General features: G+C 45.3%; 1 protein-coding gene across 2 annotated transcripts in view; it reads left to right on the plus strand.

Moving 5' to 3' along the window:
* The window catches only part of PKP2 (plakophilin 2), a 222,113-nt gene that overhangs the window by 119,500 nt on the left and 85,700 nt on the right, over positions 1 to 16,913 (plus strand). For both annotated transcript variants that reach the window (XM_033952694.1, XM_033952693.1), the window contains exons 4-5: positions 1,922 to 2,057; positions 8,661 to 8,868. In XM_033952694.1, coding sequence (XP_033808585.1) covers positions 1,922 to 2,057; positions 8,661 to 8,868 — 344 coding nt within the window. The remainder of the gene's footprint in view (positions 1 to 1,921; positions 2,058 to 8,660; positions 8,869 to 16,913) is intronic.

The raw sequence follows: 16,913 nt of genomic DNA on the forward strand, positions 1-16,913 counted from the left end.
GTGAAAAAGTATCATGTGCAGGTGCTGAGACAATGGAGTTCTTCCTTCCAGTGCTTCGGAAGTTTATGCCTTACATCGACTCTCAAGCTCGTTTTGAATACAAGGAGGTCGTCGCCTTGCTGTCCCAGCTGCGTCTTCAATTGATGCAATCCTCATATGATGCGTTTGAGCTCTCGGCACGGGCTGCCGCCTGTTCCGTGGCTATGCGTCGCTTGGCTTGGCTTCAGACCATTGATATGGATCCGAACCTCCAGGACAGGCTTGCAAACGACCCGTGTGCAGGTGTGGATTTGTTTGATGAGTCCATCGAGACCGTGACGAAGAAGCTGTCGGACCATGAGAAGTCATTCCAGTCTATCCTTCGTCCCAAGCCTAAACCTGCTCAGTCTCGACCTTCTCGACCGCCCTTGATATATCAGAGGCGTTACACTCCCAGGCAGGGTCAGTGGTTGTGGCCATTCATACTCTGATTCTTCCCTCTCTCCTTAAAGAATGACATGAAGATGGTTTCCCGCAGTTATCCGCGAGGACCGGAACGGTGATGAATTTTGTCACTGTGTCATTCTCTAATTGTGAGCTCGTTTGGGACAGAGAGAGTAGCTCAATGCCTATATTTTAGTATTGTAAACTGCTTAATAACTATGTTCAAGCGGTATATCAAATGCAATAAATCCAATCCAATTTAAGGCATCTGACTCGCACCTAGGCACGCCTATGGACACCTAAGGCCACTTGTGGCCTTTGGCCAGCCTTAGGCATCCACAGGTGCGCTTAGATGCTTCCGTAGGTGCGATTCAGACACCTACATTGTGGGCATCATTCATCACATTGATTTTTGTAGAAGAAAAACGTGTCCCGATTGGTCTGTTAGACGGCGGTAGGACAAGCAGGCAGTATATTCTCACATGTGTGGTGCCTTAGCTGCCAGGATCATGCATCTGAGAAGAGGGTTATTCACAACTACCATGTGCCTGGCGAAACCAACAGGGTTGGAAGGAACTTGGCATCTAAATAGAGAATCAGGCCCACTGAAATACTGTGTGCAATTCTGGAGGCCGCATTACCGTAAGGATGTGCTGAGACTGAGAATGGTCCAGAGAATGGCCACCCGGATGGTCTCGGGACTCAAGGATCTCCCGTACGAGGAATGGCTGGATAAGTTGCAGCTGTACTCACTCGAGGAACGCAGAGAGAGGAGTGACATGATCGAGACATTCAAGTATCTCATGGGCCGCATTGAGGTGGAAGAAGATATCTTCTTTTTCAAGGGTCCTGCGGCAACAAGGGGGCATCCATGGAAAATCAGGGGCGGGAAACTGCACGGGGACACCAGGAAATTCTTTTTCACTGAAAGGGTGGTTGATCGCTGGAATAGTCTTCCACTTCAGGTTATTGAGGCCAGCAACGTGCCTGATTTTAAGGCCAAATGGGATAGACATGTGGGATCTATTCACAGAGAAAGGTAGGGGAGGGTCAATGGGGTGGGCAGACTAGATGGGCCGTGGCCCTTATCTGCCGTCTATTTCTATGTTTCTATGCTTCTATGTTTCTAAGTAAATAGGTACTGTGTGCTCCCATATTGTGTGCTGGTGGAATTTTCATAGGAAAGCTCATTGCAGAATTTTTCTTTGTAAACAGAATCCAGCAGGCAGTTCCAAAATCGCACATTAGAAATAAGTAGAAATAAATTCAACTATACAAAAAAGTTGATTTACTCATTTAGCTTAAAAAACAAAAATACATTATCCAATGTTATATGTTCAGTGGATTACAAATGCTTTTAAGGAAGATATGGGGCTTCAACCTTCTATTAATTCTTTTCCATAGTTCCATCTGTAAAAAGCTCACAAATTCTCAAAGATTGCACGTGTTACAGTGGAATTTTGCATCTAGAATTAACACTCTTTCTTGACTTTTGTAGGAGTTTGGAGGTGAACATGACTCTCGAGCGAGCAGTGAGTCTACTGGACAATAAAACTGTCTCTCCTTACTGGATCTGTGCTGCTGCATCCTTCATTCAGCATGAGTGTTTCCTGAAAGCTACAGCCAGAGCCAAGGTGAGTAACTGTTATTAAATCGCCAAATTTGAATCTTGGAAGAATGAAGAGTAAGACAATTATGACATTTTCAATCCAATTTTAGAAAGGATATAGAAGTCAGAACTGAGATGTCACACTACCTCCCTTAATTCCTCTAGTGGAGAGCTGCTCATAGGAACAATCTGCCAAAACCTAAATGTGCTTGGTAGCATATGTAACTCGGAACATCGCTCTTTTACGACATAGACTTTTAGGGAGAAATTCAATAAGGGATACCAAGGGCCATATTCTATAAATGGCATCCCGATTGTAGGTAGTGGTAGGTGTCCTACCACTGTCTAACCAGCCAATCAGGATGCACATTTAAAAAAACCAACCTGAGGCAGGCTGCCTACACTGTGGGTGTCCGTTGCTGGTGCAGGAAGGCACCTAGGGACGCTTAAGCTCACCCAAGGCTGGGCATGGGCGTGGTTTCACCCAGAAGTGGTCTTGGGGGCGAGCTTAAGGGGCCTTAGGTGTCTCTCTAGGGCCGCGATAGGTGCCTGAAATCTAGGCCAGCAAAATCTCCCTGCTGCGATCAACTGAGCAGCCACAGCAGGAAACCCCACCACAAGTCAGCCGGCAGGAGGGATGCCCACTCCCTCCCACAGCCACCCCTGAACCTCCCTCCCCACACACACACATACACACACACACACACAGTTTGCAGCAGGAGGGATGCCCATCCTTCCTGTTGCAAACCCCTAAACAGTCCACAGCAGGAAGGATGCCCACTTCCTCCTGCTGGCACCCCCCCGAACCCCCATCCCTACAAAGTCCACCCGGACCCCCTCCCTGTACCTTTAATAAGAAGGCCGGCCAGAGGGAAGGAGGTCTAAGACTCCGGTTGGCCCAGTTGCCTAAAATCCTTCCTATGAGAGGGGTCTTAGGTGCCTGGGACAATCAGGGCCTTAGGCCCCTCCTCATTGCATCCTAGGATGCACCAGGAAGGGGAAGGCCTACCATTCTGAAGAGGCATTCCTCTGGCTGGCCTTCAGTCCATAGGTCACTATTGAGATGGCTTGGGAAATCCACTGCTTATTCCTAGGATAAGCAGCATAGAATCTGTTTTGCTAATTGGGATCTAGCTAGGTACTTGGGACCTGGGTTGGCCACGGTTGGAAACAGTATACTGGTCGGTCTGTCCAAGCATGGCAATTCTTATGTTCTTATCTTAGAATTTAGCATGCTAATTGTTAGTGCACGCAGGCTAATGCAATTAGTGTGCGCTAAGTCAGTACCCGTTGATAAATTCCTCCCTTAGTCCCTTCTGAAATGGGAGCAAATGTCTGTTAACTTGCCATGTCCTTGTCCCACCCAAAACATAGCCAGACCTTGCCTCCTTGTGCTTGGTTTTTGACATGCATATCCCAGTTTTGTACATGGAAACCTTAGGGGGGAAGTTATCAAGGTACAGCACTTTGATTTATCATGGAATTCATCAACCTGTAGTATCTCAGTACTGCAGGTTCCTGAACCATTGCTAAAAGTCATTCTACGTGCTAGCCACCTCACAGGTAACGTTATTCTATGTGTTAGCACATGCTAAATCAGTTAGCGCACCTTAGTAAAAGGACCCCATAATGACTGCATATGGTGCAGCAAGATAGAAGGGACAGAGTCTGGAGTTGGCAGTGGAGGAGAAGGGTATGGATAGGAAGGACCTGCCCGATGAATGGAATTCACGGGGGTGGGGGGAAGCATAAGGGGAGATAAGTGTGGATAGATATTGAGGGACTGCCAAATGAGTGCACCTATAGGTCAGTAAGAGAAGTTTTAACTGTATTCAGAAATGGATGGGGTGCCAGTGAAGTGACTTGAGGAGAGTGATTATGGCAGTTCTTGCAGAATATAAGTCGTGCAGCAGAATTTTGCCTGGCTTGAAGGGAAGAGAGATGGTTGAGCGGAAGACCTAAGAGAAGCAAGTTGCAGTAATCTAAGCAAGAGATGATGATAATGTGGATAAGGGTTTTGGTAGTATGCTTGGCAAAGAGAGATTGGATTTTGGTAATATTATAGAGAAAGAAACGACAGGCTTTAGCAGTTTGTTGGATCTGAGCGGAAAAGGAAAGGGAGAAATCAAAGATGACCCTGAGTTTGTGAGCTGATGAGACAGAGAGGAGGAGAGTGTTATCCACAGAAATAGAGAATGGGGGGGACGGAAGGAGTATTTAGGTAAAAAGATAAGGAGCTCAGTCTTGGCCTTATTCAGTTTTAGATGACAGTGAGACAACCAGGCAGCAACGTTGGACAGTCAGGCTGCGACTTGGGCCTGGATTCCTGTAGAGTGTGGAGAAGTAGATCTAGGAGTCATCAGCATAGAGATGATACTGAAAGCCATGGGAGGAGATCAGTACACCGAGGGAGTGGGTATATACGGAGAAAAGGAGAGGGCCCTAGACAGAGCCTTGAGGTACACCAATTGACAGTGGAATAGCAGTGGAGGAGGCTCCACCATTGCATATACTGAAAGTGCAATGGGAGAGATAGGAAGAAAAGCTGGAGAGAACAGAGCCTTGGAATCTCAGCGGGGACAGCATATCGAGGAGTAGGTGGTGATCAAAGGCAGCAGATAGATTGAGAAGGATGAGGATAAGGTAGGCTTTCAACCATGTTCATCTCCCCCATCAACTTCTGCTGTTTATTTATTTTCTAGTGTTTATATACATTCAGGCTCTCAAAAGCATTTTCCCCTATTTGTCCTGGTGGGCTCACACTTTACTTAATATACCTGGGGCAATGGGGGATTAAGTGACTTGCCTAGGGTCACAAGGAACAGTGTGGGAGTTGAATCTACAACCTCAGTGTGTTGAGGCTGTAGCTCTAACCACACACTCCTCCTGGTCAGTTGACAAGCTGCACTATTTATTTTTTTATTTTTAAAGCCAGCTATCAAGTTCCATCCAGTTAAAGTGGAGCTGCTCACAACAGAATAGAGTCCTCTTTTTCCAGTATGTCCCCAGTTCCTTATGAATCTAAATTCTTTCTCCATATAACAGCATTTTATTAATGTATTAAATTCCAGAGCTCTTTGTGACCTATAAACATACCAATCTGCCTCTTCATAGTAGTGAATACTTAGGCAAGAGCTTTCATAATCCTTCTAGGGGCTTTGGCTGTAGGCTATGACCAGCGGGGTAGATATTTCAGGATTCAAGATTCAACAAAAGAACCTTCCTAGAGACTTCACATAACCTGGTTTAGAAGTGAGGTTCATTATCTTGTGCATAGAAATAACCCATTTGGAGACATTGTAGCCGAGAGAAATGTCAAAATCTAGAATAAGCAATTAAGTTTGAAAAGACACGAGGATTCAAAATGGGTGCCACAGTCCTGATTAAAAGCAACTCCTCTTTCTGCAGCTCTGCCTTTGGCATCCTGCAGATCTCCAGCGAGGCTAACAAGACTCACTCTAGGGCAGGGGTGTCAAACTCAATCACATAAAGGGCCGAAATCTGAAAAAAAGGCTAAGCTGCGGGCCAAATTTTTTTTTTTTTTTTTTTAGGTACTTAGGGGTCTTTTTATTAAGGTACGCTAACCGATTTTGCTTGCACTAAATAAAAAGACCCCTTAGTCTTAGCAGAAGTATAGGATTACAACCTCTCCACCCCCACGCCAGTTCTGTGATATAAACAAAATAAATAAAAAAAGACTTTACTTCTCTCTTTTAGGTCCTAGACAGGCGGGGGGTGGGGGTGGGGTGTCAAATTTGGGATTAGGCAGTCTGTTCTGATTTTGTGTGTGTGTGCTCTTGTTGAGGCAGGGGTGAATGAGAGGGTGTTGTGCATTACCGGTATTATTCAATAATATAACTGCATGGGCCTGGTAGCTTGGGAGTAGGAGTGGGGATGAGGGCAGAGAAAGTTGAGAAGCATGCAGGCAGTTGGGTGTTGAAATAATAAAAACTGTTCCCTGGAATGCATGAGGCCTCCTGGACACACCATTGTAATAAATGAATAGAAAATGGAATGTGGGCCTCTCTTTGTGGGCTTCCTTGATCTCTCTCCTTCCCTTTAGGAAACTCCAGAAATAGTTTTCCTCAGCTGTAGGTCTGCTTGGGACCTGACTCTGCAAGTTCACGCAGCATCATCTGTAGGTTCACGCGGCCTGCAGAGGGTCACTGGTCAGCAGTAGCAATCCTAGCAGGCTGCCCACGGTCCCGTACGTCAAGAGGAGGGGCAGGACCGCGCTAGAGGGAACATGCAGCTGAGGCTACGGCAGCCTGCAGAGGATCGCTACTGCCGACCAGCGATCCCTCTGCAGGCCGTGTGAACCTACAAATGATGTGGTGTTTGTACCGGCGGGCCAGCTTTGGGGGAAATTTGAAATTGGCTGGCGGGCCAAATTTCAGTACCCCGCAGGCTAGATTTGGCCTGCGGGCCAGAGTTTGGCATGTCTGCTCTAGGGGGAGTCACATCAATTTTTATAGATTCTCAACAATGACATCATCATGGTTTGACGTCAGTGTTTCCCTGCAGTGTTTTGAGGAATTAGCATTCTGATTGGAGAAGCATAAACTTCTCACCTGAGTTTTAGTCCCATCCTATTCATAAAACTCTATCCAGGGACTCTTTAAATATTTGACTGATTTGCTTCTATCAAAAGCAGTTAATAGTTATTTCCTAGGAGTGAATATTTCAAGTTCAACTTTATTTGATATACCACCACTGGACAAACCATCGCAGTGGTGTACAATTCCAACCATTAAAGGAATACAGTTTTTAGAAAGAAACTACAATTCAATAGGATAGCAAAGAGGCCAGGCGAAGAGAACTGCAAATAGGTTAAGTAGAAATAGCCAACAATAGAAATTAGACAATACAGACAAACAATATAACAATAAAGACTCACAGACCCAGTGCCCTGAGCTAGGATCATCAACCCATGGTAATAGACTTATACACCTCTTCAAAGCTGGTTCCTCCTCCCTTCTAAATGCTATCTGAAACTCTGTGCCGTGCTCTGAAAGTAGTAGCAGTTTAATTTCTCAGGGTTCAGGCCTGTCACCCTGTCAAAATATTCCTGTTTGGTTTAGTTTCTTACCTGCAAAGATAAAGCATATATAATGGGCTAAGAGGACCTGCATATGTTAATAGCATGCTAATCAGCTAGCATGCAGAAATCTGGCTGTGCTGAATAGTGCAGACATGCCCACTCTCCAGCCCCAGCCACACCTCCTTGGCAAAACAATACGTTTTATTTTTAATTTCAGTATTTATATACCACTTATAGCTTAAGGGGGCTCATAATTGAAACGGAAATATGGTATTTTTTGCTCCATAAGATGGCTGCCTGCTGATTGTCTGAGTCCGCAGCGCACAAGTGCGCTAATGCCTGAGCCCGCAACACTTCCTAATTGTGCCGGTCACTGGTGCTTCGCTGGACAGCTGCCTGCTGATTACCAGCATGTCAGGGCCTGCATTGCACAAGCGCGCTGCTACATGGGCACGCAGCAGCGCGCATATACGCCGCTGGCCCCGACATGCCCGCCCAGGCGATTGAAAACCAGAAGGTATCCAAAGTGACCAGATAACCACTGCAAACACAAAGTACAGTCCCCACCCCACCCCCACCGCCATTAAAATCTTAATACAAACTTTACATATCTGCCTCCAGAACATCAGCACCTGGCATAGAAAAGCCTAGTAGAGCAGTACAGAGGTGGCTTAAGTAGTCTGGGGCTATTGGGGTTGAAGACAGGTGGGTCTAGTAGGTTTTGGGGGCTCACCATGACGTATAAGGGAGTTGTGGTGAGATATGTATATGGCACCTTTTTTGTAAAGTTCACAGCAGTGCCTTGTAAGGTGCCCCACTAATGTGTTGCCATGTCTGGGTGTCCAGTCCATCACTTTGCTGGCCCCTCCCACATCCAAAAGGTCTTGTTCTAGGCATTTTTGACTTGGACGATTTTTTGGACGAGAATGGGGTATAAAGATAGATGACTTAGCGGTCTGGCCGGCCAAATGGCTGGACGTATACTTAAATGATTTAAAAAAAAAAAAAAAAAAATTTGGACGTATTTTTTGGGAATGGACTTTGGACACTGCAGACTTTGGGCAACTAGCGACTTAGGCCCAAAATGGACTTGTACGTTTCTTTTGATTTTGCCCCTCTAAGTGATTTACATTCAGGTACTCAAGCATTTATTCCTATCTGTCCTGGTGGGCTCACACTCTCTTTAATGTACCTGGGGCATTGGAGGATTAAGTGTCTTGCTCAGGGTCACAAGAAGCAACATGAGATTTGAACCCACAACCTCGGGGTGCTGAGGCTCTAGCTCTAACCACTGCATGTTGGTAGCACATACGCATGTCAAAATTACTGTGGATGCCACAATATGCCATTTTAAGCTATGGTATGCACACACATTAATGCTTACTATATCTTGGTAAAAGTGCCCTCAAATATCTACCCCCTCTACCTCCACCCCCCCAACATCCAAACAAATGAGAATAGAGAGTCTACTTTTACCATCATGCCATAGGTGCAGAACAATCATTTCCATTTCAAAGGCAAGAGATTAGGGCAGTTAATGAGAACATTTAGATAAAAATGGACATTGTGGGGGGGGATTTCTTTCAGGTTTATTCTCTTGGTGGTATTGCAAAGTTGGTACAACTGCTGAGCAATGAAAATGAAGAGGTACAGCGAACAGCATGTGCTGCACTACGGAATCTTGTGTTTGAGGACAATAACAACAAGTCAGAAGTATGCAAGCAACATGGAATCCCAGTCTTGGTCAAGCTGCTGAAACAAACCAGAGATGTGGACACAAAAAAGCAAATCACAGGTACCTGTTGATTTTTGATTTTCAAGCATTAAATTTATACAATCACATTGCAATGTAATTTTTAGAAATACAGAAATATGGTAACAATAATTCAGCAAAGGTAAAATCATATGCACTATCATCCACATATCAAAGGAAATTGAGACCAAGAGAAGGAAAAAGGAAATTACCTGTTGTTGGGTTTTTTTTTAATACACACTAGCCAGTCTGCCACATAAGGGACTCAAATTGGCCTCCCATAGTGCAAACGGAGCACTCTTCTCTTTTTTTACCCCTCATATTCCTCAAGCTCCAGCTTCTTCTGCTATATAGTCCCTTGGTTGCAAAGATTATGAACTTGCATCCTGTTTTTTACAGGACAAGGTTTCTTTGCACAGAACTGGCCCTGTCATTAGATGGAAAAGGCATCCACCTAAGGTGGCAAAATTCGAGTGGCAGTGACACTGTACTTGAACCTTCCTCTTGCTGGGCTACCCTCATCTTTTCCTGTTCCTGTTCTTCCAGGAGCTTAAAAGAAGATTGAGTACAGTGCACACCCTGTAAGCACAGGCTCGTGCTAAATTACTACTTTTCCCATCCTCCTCGGAGGAAGATTTCAGTATGGGCCTGTGCTTACATTGCCTGCCCTTTGGATTGAGCATAGGGCAGGCATCGTAAGTACAGGACCATGCTGAAGTCTTCCTCAGAGAAAAATTTTCTTTTAAGCTCGAGGCCATCATAGGGGAGAAAATGGGGACAGAAGTGGTTCATAAGGAGGAGTAGAGAGGGGAAGAGAAGATGCTGGTCAAGGGGAAATGGGAGGCAGAAGGGAAATGGAGTTAAGTGCTCTTCTGTATAAGAATTTTCCACCACAATTAAGTACAGTGGTACCTCGGTTTATGAGTGCACTGGTTTGCGAGTGTTTTGCAAGACGAGCAAAACATTTGTCCCAATGGTAGGCAATGCGGGCCCTTCATCCCCGCGTTACAGTCGACGATCGAGACGAGGGCTCGATTTACAAGCGCCCCCCCGTGATCTGGCACCCCCCCCACCACAATCCGGCACTCCCCCCCCCCCCCCCCCCCGACGCTTCTTACCCTCATCTGGGCACTGGCACCGGCATGTCCTGTGCTTGGTGCCGGTGCCCGAAGATTTGCCTCCTCTTCTGCTAGGCCTTGAGCATCTGAGCATAGAATCAAATGGTTACAAGATCCAAGACAACATGGCTTTACTAGACGTAAATTATGCCAGACGAATCTCATTGAATTCTTTGATTGGATGTCCAGAGAAATAGATCAAGGAAGTGCTCTAGATATAATTAACTTAGAATTCAGAAAAGCCTTAGAAACATAGAATCATGATGGCAGATAAAGGACAAATAGCCCATCTAGTCTGCCCATCCGCAGTAACCATTATCGCTTTCTCTCTCTAGATCTCAAGTGCCTATCCCACACCTTCTTGAATTCAGATACAGTCTCTGTCTCCACCATTTCTTCCAGGAGACTGTTCCACGCATCTTTTCTGTAAAAAAGTATTTCCTTAACTTACTCCTAAGCCTATCATCTCTTAACTTCATCTTATGCCCTCTCATTCCAGAGCTTCCTTTCAAATGAAAGAGACTCGACTCATGCACATTTATGCCACGTAGGTATTTAAATGTCTCTATCATATAAACATAAAAAACATAACATAAAAACTCACTTTTACACCGCAATACCGTTAAGTTCTATGTGGCTTACAAAAGAAAAAAAATAGACACAATAGATGGAATACTTCAGTTACCCAAAAGATCTTACAATGAATTATCAAGTGGCAAAGACTGTACAGACATGTTTTGCAAAAATACATCTATTGTATCGAGTGAATCTGATGCTGGCATCCTTTGATTTTCGCAATGTAGTTTAGGTAATGGTCCTGTCGAAGCATGACTATTGCAATGCCCTGTATCTTGAAGTGACTAAGACAAGGTACAGGGCATTGCAAATGGTACAAAATGCTACAGCCAATCTTACAGGAACATTGAAATGTGCTCATATTACACCTTGGCTTCAGTAACTGTACTGGCTGCCAGTGGCTTTTAGAGTACAATATGAGATTGTGATGATTTGCTATCAATTTTTGTATGGTACAATTCAAAAGTATTTCAGGAGTAAGATGACCACTTATCAGCCCAAAAGATTGTGCGTTCTGAAAATTCAGCTTTGTTAAAAGCCAATGTTAATCCAAAATATGTAGAAACCTGTGCAATGACTTTTTATTGTGCTGGGGTAAATTGGAATTTGATGGTAGGGCAGCTAAGGAAATGTGCTGATAGAGAAACTTTCAGAAAACTCCTCAAAGTACAATTGTTTGTTGGCCTGGCTTCAAAAGGCAACCATCTTTTTAATATCTTTTTGAAAGTGCAGTCTCCAGAATTGTACAAAATATTATAAATGCGGTCTCACCAAAATCTTATACAGGGGTATCAATACCTCCTTTTTCATAGTGGCCATATTTCTTTTTTTGTACCCTAGCATTCTTCTAGCTTTCGCCATCACCTTTTCAACCTGTTTGGCCAACTTAAGATCATCTCATACAATCACACCCAAGTCCAGCTCTTCTGTCGTGCACATAAGTTCTTCACTTCCTAAACTGTACCATTCCCTCGGGTTTATGCAGCCCAAATGCATGACCTTGCATTTCTTAGCATTAAACTTTAGCTGCCAAATTTCAGACCATTCTTCAAGCTTCGCTAGGTCTTCTTCACGTTATTCACCCCATCTGGGGTGTCCACTTTATTGAAGATTTTTGTATCATCCGCAAAGAGACAAATCTTACCTGACAGCCTTTCAGCAATATCGCTTATAAAAATGTTAAAAAGAACAGGCTCAAGAACAGAACCTTGAGGCACACTACTAGTAACATCCCTTTCCTCAGAGCGATCTCCATTAACCACTACCTCTCTGTCCTCTTCCACTCAACCAGTTCTTGACCCAGCCCATCACTTTGGGGCCTATCCTGAGGGCACTCATTTTATTTATTAGATGTCTGTGTGGAACACTATCAAAGGCTTTGCTAAAATCTAAATACACCACATCTAGCGCACTCCCTCTATCCAATTCTTTGGTCACCCAGTCCAAGAAATGATCAGATTTGTCTGACAAGACCTACCTCTAGTGCAATGGTCTGAGAATCAGAGAAACTGGGTTCAATTCCCACTACATCTCCTTGTGACTCTGGGCCTCCATTGCTCCAGTTACAAAATAAGTACCTTATATAATGCTAGTGTTTCAGCCCGTTACATTAACGGGTGCTAGTAAAGCCTCCTTCCCTCACATATCCCCTATTTTCAGCCCCAGCTCCAACTCCAAACCCATTTTTACCTCCCCCCCAGCCCCCTTCTCCCATCTTTTCCCTTTCAGCCCCAGCCCCCTTTTCTCACCAGCAGCATTTCCCTCCCCACTCCACTTCCCTGTGCAGTAGCAGCAGAAGCATACCCTCCCCCTCCATTTTCCTGTGCAGCAGCATTTCCCTCCCCAACCCACTTCCCTGTGCAGCAGCACCTCTTCCTTGCTCCCCCTGTCCCTCTTCCCTGCTCCCCTGGTCCAGCAGCACGTCTTCTGTACTCCCCCGTCCCTCTTCCCTGCTCCCCCTGTCCAGAAGCACCAGTTCTGTGCTCCCCCTGTCCAGCAGCACCCCCCTTCCCTGCTCCCCCGGTCCAGCAGCACCTCTTTCCTGCTCCCTTGGTCCCTCTTCCCTGCTTCCCCGGTCTAGAAGCTTCTCTTCCCTGCTCCCTCCCCCCTCACTGCCTTCCATACTTTGTCCCTCCCGCACCTTCTGAAGCCAATTTGCCTTCCAGCCATCCCTTTGTGCAGTAGAACCGTCCCCCCCCGCCACTATCGCCGCCGTGCAGCCAACCCCACTGACCTTCCCACCGCGAGATGATGGTCAAACCTACTTGCTCCAGCAGCAGCAGCCGCATCACACTAAAGACGATGCATCAGAGATGCGGCAGAGGAAATCAGAGCATGGGAAGGCCGCGAAGCAGTGTCTTTAGTGTAATGCGGCCGCTGCTGGAGCCGTGAGGTTTGTGCATCTCACGGTGGGAGGGTCAATGGGGGTTCGTGTGTGCCGGGAACGGGGCGATGACAGCAGTGGCGAACTTACATTGAGGGCTGAAGCCGGCAAGCCCACTGCGAGAGAGAGAGAGAGATGCGTGGTAAGCGCGCATGCTCACTCTGCCGACCACGGAACTACAGATCAGGGAACACAGCGGTAAGAGTGCGCATGCACGCTTAGCATTTTATTATAGTAGATGTAAATCACTTTGATTGTAACTACAGAAAAGCAATATGTCAAATCCCATCCCTCTTCCCTTTCCTATGTGTTTATATAAAATAGACTTAAGATAGATGCCTACTTCATCTCCCAATCTAGGTAATTTTTATCAAAATTACTCTCCAATGAATTAAGTCGCCAGAGTTCAGTAAGTTTTGAATGTCATAATACCCCTGTATCGCTCCATGGTGCGACCTCATTTTGAGTATTACGTTCAGTTCTGGTCTCCTTATCTCAAGAATGATATAGTGGTGCTAGAAAAGGCTCAAAGAAGAGCGACCAAGATGGTAAAGAGGATGGAACTCCTCTTGTATGAGGAAAGACTAAAATGGTTAGGGCTCTTCAGCTTGGAAAAGAGACATCTGAGGGGAGATATGATTGAAGTCTACAAAATCCTGAGTGGAGGAGAACGGGTACAAGTGGATCGATTTTTCACTCTGTCAAAAATTACAAAGACTAGGGGACACTCAATGAAGTTACAGGGAAATACTCTTAAAACCAATAGGAGGACATTTTTTTCACTTAGAGAATAGTTAAGCCAGGGGTGCCCAACGCGTCGATCGCGATCGACCAGTAGCTCAGGAAGGCAACGCGAGTCGATCGCGGAGCCTATCCCGGGCTCTGTGATAGACTCGTGTTGCCGTCCTGATCTACGGGCCGATCGGCCTTCCTCTCCAGTTTTCTTTCTCCCTAGGGCCTTTTAGCTGGGCGATCCGCCCAGCTGTCATCTGCCGCTGCTGAACAAAAAACCGGGTCCTGCCTTCGCGGAAACAGAAAGTAGGCAGGACCCGGCAGGAAGAAGAACAAATGCTTGTCTCCCGCATTAGCCCGTAGCGAACGCTTGCTTCAGGGCTCTCAACATGTGCGCGCCGGCTTCCCTTCTCCCCTCCCCCCCCCCGGACATAACTTCCGGTTTCGGAGGGAAGAGAAGAGAAGCCGGCGCGCACATGTTGAGAGCCCTGAAGCAAGCGTTCGCTACGGGCTAATGCGGGAGACAAGCATTTGTTCTTCTTCCTGCCGGGTCCTGCCTACTTTCTGTTTCCGCGAAGGCAGGACCCGGCAGCATTTCCCCCAATAGGTTGATCGCGATCTTGGGCTGATCAGCCTTCCTCTTCCCGATGGCAGAATTGACGTCAGGGAGAGGAATGCTGGTTGGCCGAAGCAGGGAGAGCTTGGGGCCTGTTATTGGTGGCGTTTGGGTCCTGGTCCCCGATGGCAATGGCAGTGGCAGTGGCTTGGGGGAGGGCAGGGAGAAAGAAAGAAAAAGGGCAGGCAGGGAGACAGAAGGAAAGAAGAGAAACAGAAAAAAATGAAAGGGAGGCAGAGAGAAAGAAAGGGCAGGGAAGAGGAAGGAAAAGTTGGGGGGAAGAAATGAGGTCTGGAGGAGAAGAAGCATACAGGCTAAAAGAAGGGAAGAAAGATTGGATGCACAGTCAGAAGAAGAAAGTGCAACCAGAGACTCATGAAATCACCAGACAAGGTAGGGAAAATGATTTTATTTTAAATTTTGTGATCAAAATGTGTCTGAATTTATATCTGCTGTCTATATTTTACACTATGGTCCCCTTTTACTAAACCACAATAGAGGTTTTTAGCGCAGGGAGCCTAGGAGTGTCGAGAGCAGCGCTGGGCATTCAGCGCAGCTCCCTGCACTAAAAACTGCTAACGTGGTTTAGTAAAAAGGGAGGGGGTGGGTATTTGTCTACTTTTGTATGGTTGTTACTGAGGTGACAGTGCATAGAGTCATCTGCTTTGACCTCTTTGAAAACCCTGGAATAGGAATGATGATTAACATTTTCTATGCGTACAGTGTGCGTTGTGTTTTTTTAAAATTTTATTGTTGGTAGATCATTGTGACTTGGTCATTTAAAAAGTAGCTCGCGAGCCCAAAAAGTGTGGGCACCCCTGAGTTAAGCTCTGGAACATGTTGTCAGAGGATTTGGTAAGAGAAGATAGTGTAACTGGTTTTAAGAAAGGTTTGGACAAGTTTCTGGAGGGAAAGTCCATAGTCTGTTATTAAGACATGGGAGAAGCCTCTGCTTGCCCTGTATCGGTAGCATGGAATTTTGCTACTCCTTGGATTTTGGCCAGGTACTAGTGACCTGGATTGGCCACCGTGAGAACAGGGTACTGGGCTTGATGGACCCAGTAAGGCTATTCTTATGTTTACTACTGGTATCTTTTATATGTAACACACACACAGTGAACCTTTGTTACCATAAAAATCTACAGTCCCTATGGAATCCAGCCCTGTGTTACTGGGCTAGTTAGCAATGTGGAACAAAGGGGGCATTTTCCGCTCCCTCATCCCCAATTAGTCTCCTCAGATAGGTTTCTTCCCCCATTGTTGAGTTTCCTACAATTCTTGATCATTTTCTACTGCATTATGTTTTCAATTGTAACATATTGACTAAAGGAGTAAATCCGTTTATATAATCCCAGGAACGTGTTTTCCACTAATCTGCTTTACTGGAATTGCAGTAAGGGTTCATTGCTTGGCAGCACTATCCCTATCTCCTGTGTGATAGCCTTTAATGTTTCTCATGCTAATGGGAGTTTTGCTTTGAAATAGCCAGTTTTCTGGATGTGATAGAAACAATGCTCTGAAAGGAAAGAATGTGAACTTGCTGACCTTTGAAATATCTTTGGTCTTGCAATTCAAGGCCTGCAATATTGGCCGGGTTATATATTGGCCAAAAACTTGCCAAATGAGTGGGTCTTTTTCTGACTCACCTTTCTTTCATCTCGTGGTATTTTTAATGAGCCAGTTGCATGATATTTCCAAGCCTATTGTCTGGAGATTTGCAGTCAACAGCTACTTGTGACTCTGAGCAACTCACTTAACCCTCCATTGCCCCATATACAAAATAAGTACCTGTATATAATATGTAAACTGTTTTGACTGTAACCATGGAAATGCAGTATATCAAATCCCATCTTTCTTCCTTAAGAGCTTCTAAAATTTCAGGGAGGCATTACTTAGAAGCATAGAAACATGGCAGTAGATAAAGGCCAAATGACCCATCCAGTCTGTCCATCTGTATCATCCACTATTGCCTCCTCTCCCTATGAGATCCCATGTGCCTGTCCCATGTGTGCCTTTATCTACTGCCATGTTTCTATGCTTCTAAGTAATGCGTTCTTGAATTCAGCCAGTCTTTGTCTCTACCACCTCTACTGGGAGAATATTCCACACATATACCACCCTTTCTATAAAGAAGTATTTTCTCAAATTACTCCTGAGCCTACACATCGTCTCTTGACTTCATCCTATGTCCGTTCCTTCCAGAGTATTCCTTCATTTGAAAAAGACTCACCTGTATATTAATGCCTCAGAGATATTTAAACATCTCTATCATATCCCCTCTTTCCTGTCTTTCTTCCAGAGTATACATATTAAGGTCTCTAAGTCTGTCCCCATACAATTTATGACAAAGACCACTAACCAATCTTGTAGCATCCCTCTGGACCGATTTCATCCTATTTATATCTTTTTGACGGTGTGGTCTCCAGAATTGCACATAGTATTCCAAATGGGGACTAACCAGCAACCTATACAACGGCACTATAATTTCCTTTTTCCTACTGACAATTCCTCTCCTTATATACCCAAGCCTCTTCTTGGCTTTGATCATTGCTTTGATCATTGCTTTTTCTACCTGTTATGCCACCCTGAGATCATCAAACATAATCACCCCCAAGTCCCACTCTTCTTTCGTACACAGAAGCACTTTGCTTCCCTATATGTA

The sequence above is a fragment of the Geotrypetes seraphini genome, chromosome 7 (assembly GCF_902459505.1).
Source record: "Geotrypetes seraphini chromosome 7, aGeoSer1.1, whole genome shotgun sequence".
Classification (NCBI taxonomy): domain Eukaryota; kingdom Metazoa; phylum Chordata; class Amphibia; order Gymnophiona; family Dermophiidae; genus Geotrypetes; species Geotrypetes seraphini.